The sequence below is a fragment of the Larimichthys crocea genome, chromosome XX, assembly GCF_000972845.2.
Source record: "Larimichthys crocea isolate SSNF chromosome XX, L_crocea_2.0, whole genome shotgun sequence".
NCBI lineage: Eukaryota > Metazoa > Chordata > Actinopteri > Sciaenidae > Larimichthys > Larimichthys crocea.
The window spans coordinates 3,519,118-3,535,184 of record NC_040030.1 but is presented as its reverse complement, the minus strand read 5'-3'; the positions used below and the strand labels follow the sequence as shown (position 1 = coordinate 3,535,184).

At 40.1% G+C, this 16,067-nt stretch overlaps 1 protein-coding gene across 1 annotated transcript; it reads left to right on the top strand.

The window, feature by feature from the left end:
• Nucleotides 1–1,392: 1,392 nt before the first annotated feature.
• On the top strand, nucleotides 1,393–15,629 carry cd9b (CD9 molecule b). Its single transcript, XM_027272209.1, has 8 exons — nucleotides 1,393–1,623; nucleotides 11,282–11,384; nucleotides 12,566–12,663; nucleotides 13,658–13,732; nucleotides 13,822–13,923; nucleotides 14,033–14,122; nucleotides 14,318–14,401; nucleotides 14,983–15,629. Exons 1-8 carry the CDS (start codon nucleotides 1,555–1,557, stop codon nucleotides 15,046–15,048), a joined length of 687 nt encoding a protein of 228 aa, XP_027128010.1. The 5' UTR covers nucleotides 1,393–1,554; the 3' UTR covers nucleotides 15,049–15,629.
• Nucleotides 15,630–16,067: the final 438 nt, after the last annotated feature.

The following is a 16,067-nucleotide window of genomic DNA, read 5'->3' as shown; positions in this document are numbered from 1 at the left end:
GTCACACTGCCGTCTTTGTTCTGCAAGGAGAAGACAAACAGTCACATTTCCACCAGAGAGAGAGGGAGAATATAGCGCCATGTGGTTGGTGTTGACCTTCACGGCATTTTGAAGGCTGGTATCGAGGTTTAAAGTTCAAACTCTAAAAATGTGACCATGCTTATACGGCCAAATTCAAGAATTTGATGTTTTTCATGTAATCAGTCAGGCTGGAGAAGAAGAACATGAAACAAAAATCTCTTTAGAGTCAAAACTAACCTGTTTGCTCCTCTAATTGGATTCATTTTTACACTGTTTGCCCCTTTTATTTGTCATTTTTGCCTCATTATGACTGAGCAAAATGTAAAAATGTGTGCATGATTTCCTGATGTGTCATGTTAAACATTTTGACCTTAACCCACATGTGATTACAGGACACATACAAAGCCTATAATATGCATATCAATGGATAAAACCATTTGTTAGAATATCCTAAACTTACCTATAGAATTTAGCAAAAGGCTTTCACTGTAAAGAGGTGATTTCCAGGATTGCGCCATAATAAACACGGTGGAACCTATTTTCACTTTACAATAAAAGGATATTGTTGAGGTTGGTGTTTTATTCCATATTTTACTGTATTATTACAAGTTTTTACCATCAAAAGAAACATATAAACATGGAAAGAACATATGAATGGCATATAGAATATAGGTTTTACCATGAAATATTACATGAATGGCATATAGAATATAGGTTTTACCATGAAATATTACAGTCTTGGGTCGTTATTGTCTTTAGTGTCTGTTAATTGCCCTCTTCATCTTTAATTTCGTCTTTTGGTTAAGTTGTAAAATTCAAAAATAATTGATAAATAACGTTATTGTATCATTTTTTTATATAAAAATCTAGCTAGTTAGTTTTATTTTATTATTTTTTTAAATGTATTTTTAGTTTGTTATTATGTGTATATTAATACAAAAGACTGAGAATTTAAATATGATAAATATTACAGTGTTTACATATTATTGCTGGGTCGTTATTGTCTTTAGTGTCTGTTTAATTGCAGAATTTGTTGATTAATGTTTACTTTTAGGTCATTATCACACACATTTAATCAAATATTGGATTACTCTTTTACTTTTAACTCAATGAATCTACTACCTTTGAAGTTTAAAGTAGCTGTGCAGCTTTTTGTCATGATTTCAGGTCTTTTTCTTAATCAAAGGACGCGTTTTTAGACGTGAGAAGGACAAAAGAAGCAAAGAGAAGCAAGAAAGAGAGTAAAGAAAGACAGAGATCTGTCTCATCTGTCTCATCTGTCTCTTTCTGTCTCTTTGTGGGTGTCCTGCAGTCCATCCTCTCTGTTTCCTCCCTTCACAGATCATGCGCGCGGACACACAGAGCAGCATCTGTTGAGCGCGCGCGCTCTCCGAACCAAACCCGACAGCTGACGGAAGTGGCCGAACGCAGCCGAGTGGACCGCCACAGACCCGAACACCTAAAAAACGGACCAGCCGGGCGGCACAGATCCAGATATCCGAGCAGTTTAATCAGCCCAGCAACACCGCAGGGATGACGGCTCTAAGCAGCTGGGAGCTGTGCGTCAAGTACGCCCTCTTCATCTTTAATTTCGTCTTTTGGGTAAGTTGGAAAATTCAAAAAATAATTGATAAATAATGTTATTGTATCATTTTTTGTATAAAAATCTAGCTAGATAGTTTTATTTTTATTTTTTTAAATGTATTTTTATTTTTTTATTATGTGTATATTAATACAAAAGTCTGAGATTTGAAATATTATAATTATTTATATGATGTTTGGACTTTGGGTTGAGGTTTTAAGACTGCACATGCGCAGTATAATTTGTACTTGCTGCAGGTGAACATGGTAAAACATTGTTTCTAATAGCAGCATGAAACTTACTTAGATTTCAACTATTATTTTTTCTTTTACAAGTTTTCTCATTTTTATTTATTTTTAATACGCAAATGAGGTATTGTCTCATTAAAAATGTGATAATTTGCACTCATTTCCAGAACACTGGATGAAGCCAGGTTCAAAATGCTTGTTTCAGTTTGTTGACATATTAAAGTCAAAGGTTTTTAGAGAGGGAATGTTGGATATCTCTTTTAATAACTTCATAAATTAGAAAATACTGCAAACAACCATAAAAAATCAAAATTTTAAAGTAATAAAATGTTCTATAAATGAAGCTCTGAATGATACATGAACAAACCTAATCTTCAGAATATAATTGAAATCAAACTGGAAGTTTTGGTGTTTGTAAGTGCTACTGAAGTGGATATTTGTTGTTGTTTGATGATTAAATGTTAGGTTTAAATATGCAAATGAAGCATGATGTAATGCAAATTTATTGGTCTAATCTACAAACGCAAATAGACAAAGTTTAGTAAAATACTTACACTTTAATGTTTTAAACTTTTAAAATACTAAACACTTTAATGTAGATTTTTGGGTGTTTTCTTTCCAGTAGTCTGAGAAATTGACCAGTTCATGAACAAAATATGCTTTTGCATGTTGTACCTCACCTTAAATCTTATTTTAGCTCACGATATCGGCATACAAAGAGCCATGTCTGCCTTTCTTTCAACCACATATAGGTGCTAAAATCAGTTGAACGTATAAACTTGGACTTGGATTTATATGCGTAGTGGACTGAGGTTTGACTTTGTTGTTTGTCATTGATATGTGACAGTTAGGCCTACTGGTCTACATACATGAAACATTTTCCAATCGTGAGTCAGATCTGTCACACACGAACACACTGAGGTGTTTTAGGGAGTTTAGAGTGTCCCACCGAATCAAAGTAACCAAAGACGCCAACGAGAGTCAAGAGGAGGCGCTGCCCCTGAAATCTGACTGGCCATCCAAAGGTGCCATACCGTTATCCTAACCTCTTCCACTCCATGCTGTCCTACACATGCTGTTTTAAATCACATACATACACACTGATACAATCCATGTCAGCAAAGGTGCTAAATAACTCAACAGAGTTAGTCAAAAGTTTGTCCTTGGAAAAACCTTGGATGACGTCTCGTTTTTACAGATCCTCCTTGTAGTTTTTTGTATTTTCACTTGGTGTATTTGAATATTTCTTCATACTGGGGTCACTAAACAGTGCTGGAAATCTGATACTCTTGTGGATTTAACTGACAATGTTCAACAATATTTATTTGCGAGGATGTTAGTTCCCAAGGAACATTGTCATGAGACCATCGTGACCTCTGGGATAATCTCAGCCTCGTCAATCGTCACAAACACAAACTAGAGACCAAGGTCATTCAGGAGATAGAAGATTTCCCAGGGATTATAGAGTATAAGGGGATTTCTGAGAAGTTTCCAGAAGAGGAGTACTCGCCATCCGATGGCCAAAATCTCCAAATGTAACGGCATGATTTTTTTTAATAGTGTTACTCGAGTTCTTTGTGTCTTAATGTGGCAGAATTTTGAAAAATGCTCAACAAAACTGCTGCAACAACAGCATGTGAATGACCATCATAAACCATCCATACATCCATTATCTGTAACCGCTTATCCTCATCAGGGTCATGGTGGGACTGGAGCCTATAGGAGTAACCATCGTATACTTCAAATATTTATCACTAGAAAAACCTGTTGAGGTGCAAACAAATCATCGGTTTCCAGCTTTTGGATGACATATGATGTTTACAGACTATCTCGCTAAGGATCCCCTGCCTTTGTTTATCATATGTCGAGGCGGAGTGGAAGAGTCTGCACAGTCGGAAGTGAGATCTTACTTCAGACCAACCATTCGACGAGTGTTTCTGAACGTGCATTGGTCCATATGCTTCAGTCATTATGTCCATAATGACATAATCATGTCCTCGTTAGGTCGTAATTATGTCCTCATCCGGCCAGCATTCCCCTGAATTCCTCCTCTTCTTCTTCTCCGGTGATCCAAATACTAACACCCCACCCCATGGTGCTCTGAGCTAACATGAGCTAACAGCAGCTACAGTCGGCAGCAGTTTACTTCACTGTCCATCAGGAAACTCTGTAAATCACAGAGAGCTGAGGCGGAGAAGTTCCAACAGAGGGCGTGATTGAGGCCGGTCTGTCATGAAAGGAGCGATAAGTTGAAGAACATTGATTTCACCCATGCTTCTTCACTCTGCCGTCCTTTCTCTGTTGTTACTTAGCTCGTTTCTGTCCTTTTCTTTTGTCTCGAGCTCCTCTTGCTTCACTCCTTTTGTGTCTTCTTCCCTCCTCTCACTTTTCTCTTTATCTTCTAGTTTTTGTCACAAAGATCCAGTCTGGTCTGAACACACACACACACATTAATCTCCAATCTTTAAACAAAACAGTTCATGGCAAAAAAGAGAAAGAAAGAAGGGAGGAAGCAAAGAAAGAGAGCGGGAGACGGGGGAGGCTTCAGCAGGCTGGAAACAAAGCTGGTGTTGTTGGTTTCACTGGGTCTACTGGGAGAGGAGAGCAGCTCGAGTTACCTCAGCAAACATCAGTGAACCTCAATCCCGTGGAGGTTTGTGTGTGAACACACCTGTGAACACTTTGTTTCTCTTCATCCACCTGACTTAGTGCTTCACGTTTGATTCAGAACGAGGCAGAATATTTGATTTTCTAACCTGTTGTTCATTGTTTAACCTTCTCTATCTTCTCTGTCCCCACGTGTCAGTACGTCAGTCTCTCAGTATGTTTTTCTCGCAGACTTCCCAGACGCCTAGTCATCGATTTAGATAACTTAATAATTGTTAATGTCATTTATCACCCAAAAATTGAATTATTCACTGTGTTTCAGCCTTAAAAATGTGAGGATGTGTTGTTTTTAAGTGATGGTCAGACAGAACTAGTTACTTAAGGATGTTACTTTGGGCTCTGGAGAACATTTTTTAGCATTTTCAGACCTTAAGTGACCAATAGATGAATCAATAATGAAAATAAACCAGTAGTTGTTGCCCTTCACTTGATAACAATACATGTCTTATTAGTGTAGAATCATTTTAGATCTACAAACTCGACCGGTCCTCAGATAAAATAAACACTGGCTCTATATTTACATTTTTCATAGCCACTATAGTTTATCCATCATGTGAGGAAGGGAAGGGTGAGATTAGGGGGTTGCAATCTGCAGCTACACTCAGCAAAGAAATAGATCATCAGTAGACCTGAGGTGAGCTGAATGACGCCTGGTTGCTCAAAAAAATGATCTGTAACAGCACCCACCTGTCAATCAAAGCGTCCACGCTCCTAATCTATCATAACTTTAAGCCTTAATATAATGTGAACAGGTGAGTTCTATATAAATTCACCCTCAGTACAGTTGTCATGAACGGGGAAATTAGCTACAGAGACCAAAACTGTTTTTTGCACCAGGCTGTAAACATGTTTATTTCTGCTGTGAAACATGGGGACTTATGGAGACTGACTCACTTCTGGAGCCAGCCTCAACTGGACGAAAAGAGGAACTGCAGTTTTTTGGCACGTCCGCACTGGCTTCGCTTGCACAACCAGGTTCAGTAAACTGAAGGCGTTGTGTTACACCCAACCTCTCTCTAAACTTTAGAGAGATACTTCTGCATTCTGATGACACATACCAGAATTCATTTAACAAACATACGTCACACCTGCCTCTCAGCAAAAGTGTCTTAAAAATATAAGTAAATATAATATATATGAATCATCGGAAAGTGATTTTTAATTTGAACTTAATCCATCAAATGGAGCGGGGAGTTTAAAGTCAAGTTTAAACACAATAATAGTTTTAACCACATACATGCTGCATGGTTTTAGGGCTCGGTTACGCCGATTATTTCTCGGCAAGAATCAAAAGTGTTTGCCAGGTCGATATCTAAATAAGTTTAGATCATGTAGTCATTACAATAGGACTCAAGAAACGTCCTCCAAAACAATGTTTTATTTCAACTAAAGATCATTTAAACTTCAAAATATCTCCACGTAAAACTGTTTGTAGAAGCAGTACGGGTCAATTAATAAAAGGTCACAGTCGTAATAGAAACCAAGAATAAGTAGCTGGTGCATTAAAGGAATCTGTGTTCAGAGTGTAATAGAGTAAATGTATCCAGTATTCATTCATTTTCCTCATTTCATCACATTGTAAACCTCAGGCCTGTATCTCATATCACAGTGTTGGGGTTGATCTCGTTTAACTTGCTTGTTAATTACATTCAGCTGCTCTGATTTAGACATCACTGGAGCAGATTGTTACTCCCCCCTCCTCTCACTCCCACTCCCACTCACCCTCCGCCTCCTTCCTCTCCCCCCCGACCTCGTCCCCTCCCCCATGACTTCCTAAGTACGCCCAGGTGAGCCATGCATGGGTGTGGTTCACTCTTCTCTTCTTTTTACACTGTCCACATCTTCTTCCCGCGCTGACACGGCACAGACTTTTTGAACTCCAGTTTTTTGGACTTTTTCTTCTTAAAAAAAAAAACAAAAAACATCAAAATCTTGGAGCCATGGGGGGAGTGCAGTGCGTCAAATACCTGATGTTTGTGTTCAACTTTCTCTTCTGGGTATGTAGCGTCACTTACACAGTGTCACTTGTGGTTGATACATGAGACTCTGGGTGAGACGGAGCTGGTGTTTGTGGGATTTGGTTGGTTGAAATGCTTCAGGTTTGGTTTGTGGAGTTTGTTGTTTGGGGCTGGATTGCTGCTTAAATCTTGAGGCAACTTCAGCCTTTAGTTTGAGGTCAGTCTCTGTGTGTTACAAAATAGCCCCCGCTCAACAGAGTCAGTCATTCAGTTCCTCAAAATGTGTCTGATTGGATAAATGAACTCACCTGTTGTCTGCTCGTCACATGGCCGATGCCCTCTGACTGAAACAATGCCTGGCATGAAGGAAAAACACGTGTTGCTGCTGCTGGAGTCGCAACAACCAAAAGATGTTTATAGTGAAGCTGTGTATTGATCAGAAGATCAGATTTTGATTTGGTAGTCTCAGTTACAATTGAAATAAATAAAAAATATAATGCACAAGGTATTTCTCAAGATTTATAAGATCTGGCAGCTTTTAGAACTCAAACATTTTAATATTCGAAGTAGTTAATGCCAAATTATCTGGTTCAAAATGTGACATGTTGTGCTGTTTTTCTCTGTTAATGTCACCAACTCTGAAGAAGTCCTTTGGGGCTATAAGAAGTTGTCTGATATCTTTAGAAATTAAACAATTAATCAAGAAAAATCATCAGATTAGTTGAAGAATAGTCGAATAATTGTAGTTTGTCTTTTTGCCTGGAAGTAAACTGACATTTACGTCATTTAAATGATTTAATGATGAGAGAACCTGTGTAATCGACCAGAGAGCATACTTTTTAGAACAAAAACTTAAAGTAACGTTACACCAACTGAGCTTTAGACAGTCTGTCCTATGTCATACAGATTTACTTCAGCAACATCAAGAGTCGACGTCCTCTCTGAGTGCTCTCAGGTCGACAATCACATCATAAGTTAGACATTCCTTTTTTATATCCATAAATTTCCACCACTGATGGAGGGTTCGCTCTCGTCTTCATTGATGCTCGGATTATGTGAGAGCTCCTCAAAGGGCAGAGCAGACATGACAGACTTGCTGCATGTTTCAAAGACACACCTCAACCTCTACGGCCTAAATATCTGATCACACAGGAATAACTGGAGCCACAATTTTCACATTCCTTTCGGCTGTTGTCGACCTCTGTTTGAACGTCTCTTCAGTCAGCGCCTGAGCTTACAACCCTGAATATGACTGAAAATCATTTAGCCGAGTGTGTTTCCACGCTGTGTTATTACACTGATTACCTGTTTAGGGTGTTTAATGACTGTTTTGACAACCTGCGTCTGCAGTTTTAGGCGTAATGACAAATATGGCCGGACAAATGAGATGACAACAGTACAAAAAAAACAAACATCAGATTATATCGGTGCGTTCACACAGACTGATCGCTGTCAGTGTTCTTGTTTATAGAAATTAAGGTGACATTTTCCACTTTGTATCCTTTTATGAGGGGAGATTTCCCTTCAACAGAAAGTCAAACAAGTTTGGCTTTATCTGTCTTGGACGTGTTGAAGTTTTTTTTAAAAGCTGCTTTCAGTCTCTCAGAAATCATTGTTTGTTGTGGTTTCCCCTCCCATTGCTAAAGACACTGCCGAGTGCATTTGTGGTTAATGAGAGCTTAATGCGAGCCTCGAGGGAAAGGACTGCTTCTTCCAGGATACTTAAGACAGCTCATTGCTGCCGACACACAAACACTACAACTCCCCCGAGCGCACTTACTGTACATCATAAATATCCATTCTTCAACCAGGACACTCAGTTTCCTGTTTTGCAACTTGTTTTTCAATCTTTAATTTGGAGAATACATGATGAATAATGATATTAACTGCCAAACAAAGCCACGATTTTTGTGCTAAACTACACTGAAAGATGAAACTGATCTTTTAAGTCCACATTTAAACTGTAAAATAAACACGTTAGTCGCAGTAAAAGTGCGAGCAAGTCCCTACCGAATGGTTATTTTGGTGGAACAGTTGAGAAAGAGCCAGGGGATACTTTTGTTCAATATTTGCATTTTGGCTGAAGTGTGACAGGAATGTGGGGAGAGAGCCACAGGTCGACAAAGACTTAATAACACTAACTAACAGCTCGAGGCAGTTCTAGACCAGCAGCTCCTGTTTTCTGCAAGGTTACATATTGTTGTTTTTTGTGGCTTTGTTAAGAGCATACATTAATATAAATAATTCAGTTTTCCATCAGAAACGACTGTGTTACAGCGAGCTAAAGGTAAAGCAGTGAAAACACACTAATAACTACCCAAACTATCCTTTTTTAAACTAGTTCTCACAGGATCTCATTTTCCATGTTTAGGAGGTAAGGCGAGGGTTCTTCAGTTGGTTGCAATCTGCATTTTCGCTGCTAGATGCCACTAAATCTTCCACACTGGACCTTTTTTAACAATCTATCAATGTATTGTAGTGTTTTTCCATCACTGCACTGACACAGTTGACTCAGTAAAGTTTATAGTGTTGGTACAGAAGTGGAAAGTTTAGTGTGATACTAAAACGTAGCAGTTCTGTTGACTTTCCACTCTACAGACTACATTGAATAAATGTATCAGACATGTCAAACCCTCTTGAACGTACTCAACGTTGGCATATTGTGAAACGAGTGTACAGTAAATACGTTGACATTGATCGTAAAGCTCGCAGTGACTCAAACTTCAGTCACACTTTACGCTCGAGGCTACATTTGGAAGGTTTTGATGGATGATTGGGAGTGACCGTGTTAGCCTGCTCACTCTCACATGAACGCTGACAAATCAGACCTGAGTTCAGTCATAGTTCATGTCGTAAGTGCTGACAGATCAGATGAATTTACTTACATCTTACATCACACGCTAGTCAAGTATAGGAATAGTTTTTTTCCACATTGTGTATTAAATTGTCTTTGATCAGTGGTTCTTCAAATCAGTGACTCTCCTGGGTAATGTAAAGGTGTGTACTACAATACCAATGAAACTTGACTGCCGTTGATTTGGAGAAGAAGTTGTGAGGAAGTTAGAAATGCAGCTCGGAGTGTTACTGGATTTAAAACACTCAGTTGTTGCATTTGGTGGCACGTCATGACAACATAGCAGCTGAATGAATCCAAGCTTGTGACTGGATGTTTGTTGACAAAATCAGGGTCTCATTGGATACCTAAACTTGGTATCTGGATACATAGATGCAGGACCTGTCAGTACTTGGAATAAAGCAATGAATATAAGGCTTTATTTGAGGGTAGTGATCAAACAGAGAGGTACAAATAAATTCTCCACTGCCTTTTTAAAGAACCAATCTGTACAATTTTTGTGGCATCTAGTGGTGGGGCTGCAGATTGCAACCGACTGAATACTGCACGCCTCATCCTCCCTTTGAAGCAATGGTGGCAAATTTTGTTGAAGTCACTATCTAGAGTCAGTTTCTGGTTTGTTCATTCAGGGCTGCTGTAGAAACATGCCGGTGCAACATCGTAGACTTCTCCTTATTATTTTCCGCTGATTAAACACCAATAGATCCTCCTCAGTGTTAAACACTAGACCTTTAACGTGCTCATCCTTTATTGAAGTTACATGTTTGGACCTTGTGTGTGCTCACTGATTCGTTTCGGGGCCCACTAAGGAGTGACCTGTGACAATATAATCATAGTTTGAATGTGCTTTTTGTTTTTGTAGGCATCGTGAGTTGAATTCTTGTTTTTCTAGGCCGACGAGGGTGGACGTTTTTGTTTGTGTGTGTGCTCACTGATTAACAGCAGATTGTAGGAAATTATCCTGAGAAAATGTTGAGAGATAACACTTCCAGATAGTGCGGACGCTCCGTGTGTCAGTCTTAACTCCTGTTGCACAAAAAGACGTCAACGTTGCGTCATGGGACATTTATGGAAGTCATTTGGGTGGCAACAAAGAGTTGATGTGAATTCGTGGTTGCTGAGGAGACACTGAGTGATTCATTCTAGTATGTTATTATGGTGAACGCCACGGAGACGAGCACACACACACACAATGACTGACCATCCTTTTGTCTGTCTTTAAATGTCCTGTGTAAAGATTGAGTTAACTGCGTGAAAGAGTCCGACCTGAAGAGCTGCTTGTTGATCAGGTTCTTCTGGGTTGGTCGGGCATTCAGAAAAATGTTTGGCAACTGTTGGCTCCACTCCAGTGGAATCCATGTCAGTATTTTTGTACCTGCACGTCAGTCGGTCCATCACACACAGACTGAAATATCTCAACAACTAGAAGATCTCTAGCACCATCAGCAGTTTTGATCAAGTCTTTAATGTGACTGACGGTTAAAGAAGGGAGAATTTCAGAATTCATGGACGGATGTGTGATTATGTAGTGACAAAAATAAGTCATTTTTCAAGCACAAATGCCAAACATGTTGAGAATTTTGATTGCAAACAGTTTTTTTTCTTTGTGGTGGGTTTTGAGTGACGTTTACTGGACGCTCAGGAATCCGGTGCATGTATTTGCCCTGCAGGATAAATATTAACGTGTCGGATACCTGTGAAACCACCGACATTCCCATCGTCCTCGGCTCTTATTTTGTTTGCCAACTAATGACACGATTTCTGAATTTAGAGACAGTTTATTGGTTTAATTTACATCCAATCACAGCAGTGGTGTTGACATAAATCAGATGATGCACATCTACAGTTTGGTGTGGTCTTAGCCAGTCTTTGAGACTGAGACAAGACCTTCAAAAACTAGTCTTGAGACCAGGACTAGTTTTTCATACATGTCTTATTTTCTTCTCTTCAGCTGGCGGGTACCGCCGTGCTGGCTGTCGGCCTCTGGCTGCGTTTTGACACCAGGACAGCAGGACTGTTTGAGGGAGAGGACGCGCCCACAGTCTTCTTCACCGGTAAGGCCTCTGCCACTATCGTACATATCAATAATCACAACACATTAAACGAGGAATCGAGCCAATTAAAGTATTATCTGTACAACTTGGACTCATCAAACCACACGTGCTTTTTGAGGTCCTGACCAAATTCTGTAAGAACTGTGAAATACTGAGTAATTTGCTTTTTTGTCTTTTTTATTTTCAATATTTTTATATATTTTTGGGGTTTTGTAACGTTGGTCGGACAACTGAAGACATTTCCTGACATTTTATTAACTAAACAAGAAGTTTAGTTTAGAAAGAAATAAGCAATAGATTAATCTAATGGACATAAGTCTTAGTTCCATCCCTAAAATTGTTTTATTTTGAAGTTCTCTGGCTGTTTCAAGCAGCTGCAGTTGAACTTGACTGTTTTTAAATCTGACGATGATTAACAGTTTCCCTGTGTGCAAGGTGATTCTAGTTAAAAGGTCATAACACACATAAGAAGTTCCCCTGAAGGATTCTTAATGTTTTATGTCATTTAAAGGTCTAGGAGCTTAGTGTGTGTGGCTTCATGTATTTGTCAGATGTGACCTGTTGTTTGATTATCGTGCTGCGACAGTAACAGTCTGCAGGGCGTATAGAGGGCAGCTGAGGCCGAGGTTAGTCCACGGCGAGGCAGAGCCCCTCCACACATAGCTTTCATTCTTCGCCGGCTGACAGGGACGTCTTTGTTTTCTCTGAGGAACTCGGCAGAAAGACGGACCGGCCCCGCACTCCCCTCCTCGTCTTTTTTTGTGTTTCGCTTCCATCAAACTGATAAAGTGAAGTGGGCAGCCGGGGCGACTAGAGGATTGTTTTGAAATGACAAACATCTTAATAACAGCTCGGGGAGCAAAAAGACGCACTGGAGGAGGAATATTTGTGTGGTTACCGTCCCCGTGACATCAGTGCTGCGGTTATTGTTGTCCTACATTTGTGTTTTATGAAGCCACATCAAAGAGAATTAAAGACGTCGGGTTGTTTATCGATCCCACACAGCAGCTTTCCCAGTATGATTCATAACAAGAACATCTAGAGTCACTTGATGACATCAACTCTCTGAAATAAACCAGCATCCATCATTCAAATGTGATGCAAATCACGAGCGTAGGCGTGAATCGTTGGTTATAATATTGTGGGAAACTTGCTGTAATGCTGTGTTTTTTCCTCTGCAGGTGTGTACATCCTGATTGCGGCGGGCGCTCTGATGATGGTCGTGGGCTTCCTGGGATGCTGCGGAGCCATTAAAGAGTCGCCGTGCATGCTGGGATTGGTGAGTTAGAAGTAGTCCTGCCTCCCGAATAATCTAAAATCTAAAAAAGTGGGCAAAGATTGACTGGTTGCTCAAAAAAAGCCATCTGTAACAGCACAGAAGTTGGACATTTGAACATGGGGACTTATGGAGACTGACTCACTTCTGGAGCCAGCCTCAAGTGGACGTTTGAAGAACTGCAGCTATTGTTACAGTTTGAAGTGACATGCAAATGTCTCTAAATGTCCCTGTTCTTGTGCAAACAACGTGTCTGAGCCGGGCCACCTGCCAACCTGAGTTGATTCCAGCACTCAGCTTACGTGACGAGGTCCACGCAGTGTGTTGGAAGGTGTTTTGGACCTGTGGTTACCCTCAATGCCTTTTGTAGGTTTAAAGAGAGCTGACCTTTACTGACGGACACATTCCTGTAGACTGTAACATGAGCGCCATCCTAACAACAAACCAAACTTTCCAGAGCTGTACAGTCTCTCTCTGTGTGTGTGTCCACGGTGTTTGGTGATTGCCAAACCTTCAAACTCAAACTTTCACCTGTGACTGAAACAATACACCCTCAGCAACACTTCAATTTCTTAAAATAACTATCAAGTTGAATCAACAACTCGAAGGTACAGCAACAGATCCCAGCTCCTCCTAAAGAATCCCCCAGGCGTTCATAGACCAGATGGGCTCTGTAGTCCCTCCAGCAGGTTCTGGGTCTGCCCCAGTTTGACGTGCCCAGAACATCTTCAAAAGGAAGACGTCCAGGAAGGATCCTGATCGGATTAGCGATTATCGGTCACTACCCAAAGCGAAGACCAGATGTGAGGATTGGAACGTAGACGGACTGGAAGATTGAGAGCTTCCAGTCCATCCAGAGCAGGATGACACAACGTTGACGCTACCAATCCGCTGGTCCATCTTGAGCTCAAGACCTTGAGATACTGGAGCTCCTTCACCTATGTGTAGATCACCTGTAGTTCAGAAACATTCTGAGACTCTTGTTTCTTTGTTTTAGTTCTTCTTATTCCTGCTCCTCATCTTCGCCGTCGAAGTGGCTGCTGGCATCTGGGGACTCTCCAACAAAGACCGGGTACACAACAACACACACACTTTGGACTTGTTGTTGTTGTCGCCGTCATCAGTCAGTAATTTGAGTTTGTGTCGTCTTTGTGTCTTCAGGTGGTGGAGGACGTCACGGAGTTCTACAAACAGACCTACACCAACTACAAAGACACCAGACAGGAAGCGCTGAAGGAGACGCTGCGCCTCATCCACTTTGGAGTGAGCACACCGACAATCCTACAAACAATTAATTAACAATCAAAGATTTAATGATTTTTGACTGACGTCTTGGAGGAACTGAAGTTTCGTCGTTCTTGTTTCTCTCCAGTTGAACTGTTGCGGCCCGACGGGGACGGTGATCGACGCCGCCCGAGATATTTGCCCCAAGAAGGAGGGACTGGAGGCACTTATCACCACGGTAACGCAACATACAGACAGGGTTTCTGACTCACTTATGCAGGGTCTAGATTACAGGTTCTTGCATAAGTAGAAAAATACTTAAATTTCAAAATAAAGGTCGTATTATAATTATACTACATTATAATACATTCCCGTGTCCGTAATGAGCTGGTGCTGTAACTTCATGTCTTTCCTCTTTGCCTCTTTCTATCAGAGCTGTCCGACCGCCATCGACGAGATGTTCAACAACAAACTGCACATCATCGGCGGGGTCGGCATCGGTATCGGTGTCATCATGGTGAGACGCGTACAGAACCTTTTTAAACCCACTTAAGGAACTCCATCAATCCACCTTTTAAATGAGATGATTCTGTCGCGGGTCTGGACACACAAACAGTTAGAAAGTGTAAAGACGGATTTAAATAAACAGAAATTAGTTTGTTGTTAAATACGGAGTAGTTTGACCTCTTTTAAATGAAGCCTGCTCATAACAATAATGCCATCATCAGTATTACTGTTGTAGCTTCATTAGTAGTTTTTGTTTTTTCTCAGCAGTCAAACAGTTCTGTGTCTCAGTTTAGATACTTCAGTACACGTAGTATTCTGTGTACACGTTGTACTACTACTACTGCGACCTCTTCAGCTCCATGGCGACTGTGTCCAGCGTTCTAGACTTGTGTACTTTTTAAAATAGCAAGTGTGAGCATGGACAGATATAAAAGTGTGTTTATTGTGGTCATAGCTCGCAGTGTGACTCGACCTACTGAAGCACGACCAGTTTGTCAGGGCTGTTTTTGTATAAAAACACTGTTTTGTAATTTCTTTCTGGTCTGATGAGCCTAAAGTTGTTTAACCCCGTCTCTCTCTTCCTCTCCTCAGATCTTTGGGATGATCTTCAGCATGATGCTCTGCTGTGCCATCAAGAGGTCCAGGGACTACGTCTAAAAAAAACCACCACCACCAGCACAACCTCCTCCTCCATCTTTAACTTATGTGTCCTCACTTTCACAACCTCTGCTTTTAGAGTTTGTTTCGGTTTAATAATCATTGTAACGTTGCTTAGTTTGGATCCATACAGGATGGTCCAGTCGACCCGTGAGAGTATGGAAACCCGCTCCTATACAAAGGGTTGTTTTGTTTTTGTTTTTTTAGTCCCGATATCTCGACTTCACATCACACCGAATCATCTGCAGGAACAAGAGACTTTAAAAGACTCTGCTGCCTCCTGGAGGACCTTGAAGATCACTAACTCTTTTATTTCATCAGCTCTTCACTGTTGGATAATCTTCAGTTTGTGTAAAATGTGTTTTTAAAGTCTGTGGTGAGTTCTAATCTAACAGGCTTTTTTTCTTTTTGCAGCTAACAGAATTTTATTGTGACTTTATTTTTTTATTTTGCCCCTTCCTGAAGTTACACATTAGATCTTTTTTCTTTTATCAAACTTTGAAGTTTTATGCAAATATTTTGAAGAATGCAGCTCAGATAAGTCTTTAAAAATGCCAAATAAATAAACTAATAAGCACTGATTCGTTTTTGTAAAGAGTCGTCTCATCTTTTTTTCCTCAGAGGTACCACATCCAACATTATCTGTAGAAATACGACGCTGATCTGCACTTAATATTTCCTGTTTGGAGAGTATTCATTTCACCTCCATTTACTATGTCGCAACCACATTTTAGAGAGAAACTCTACGAGCATGAAACATAAAATTAGAAAACTTACTTCAGATTTCAATCCAGCTATCTCAGTTTATATCAAATTAATTTAATTTAGTTTTTATAGAATTCTAAATTAATAGAAATTTCTCCACATACCACTAGAGGGAGGTTGTGTACCACTGATTTGTTCATGGTGGGGATGTGAGCAGTGAGTTCAATGGGACTCATTTCTAAAATGTTTGTGTTTGAACATGAACAAAATCAACAGTTTCCAGCAGTTTGCTGTGTTTACTTTTCTTTCGGCTG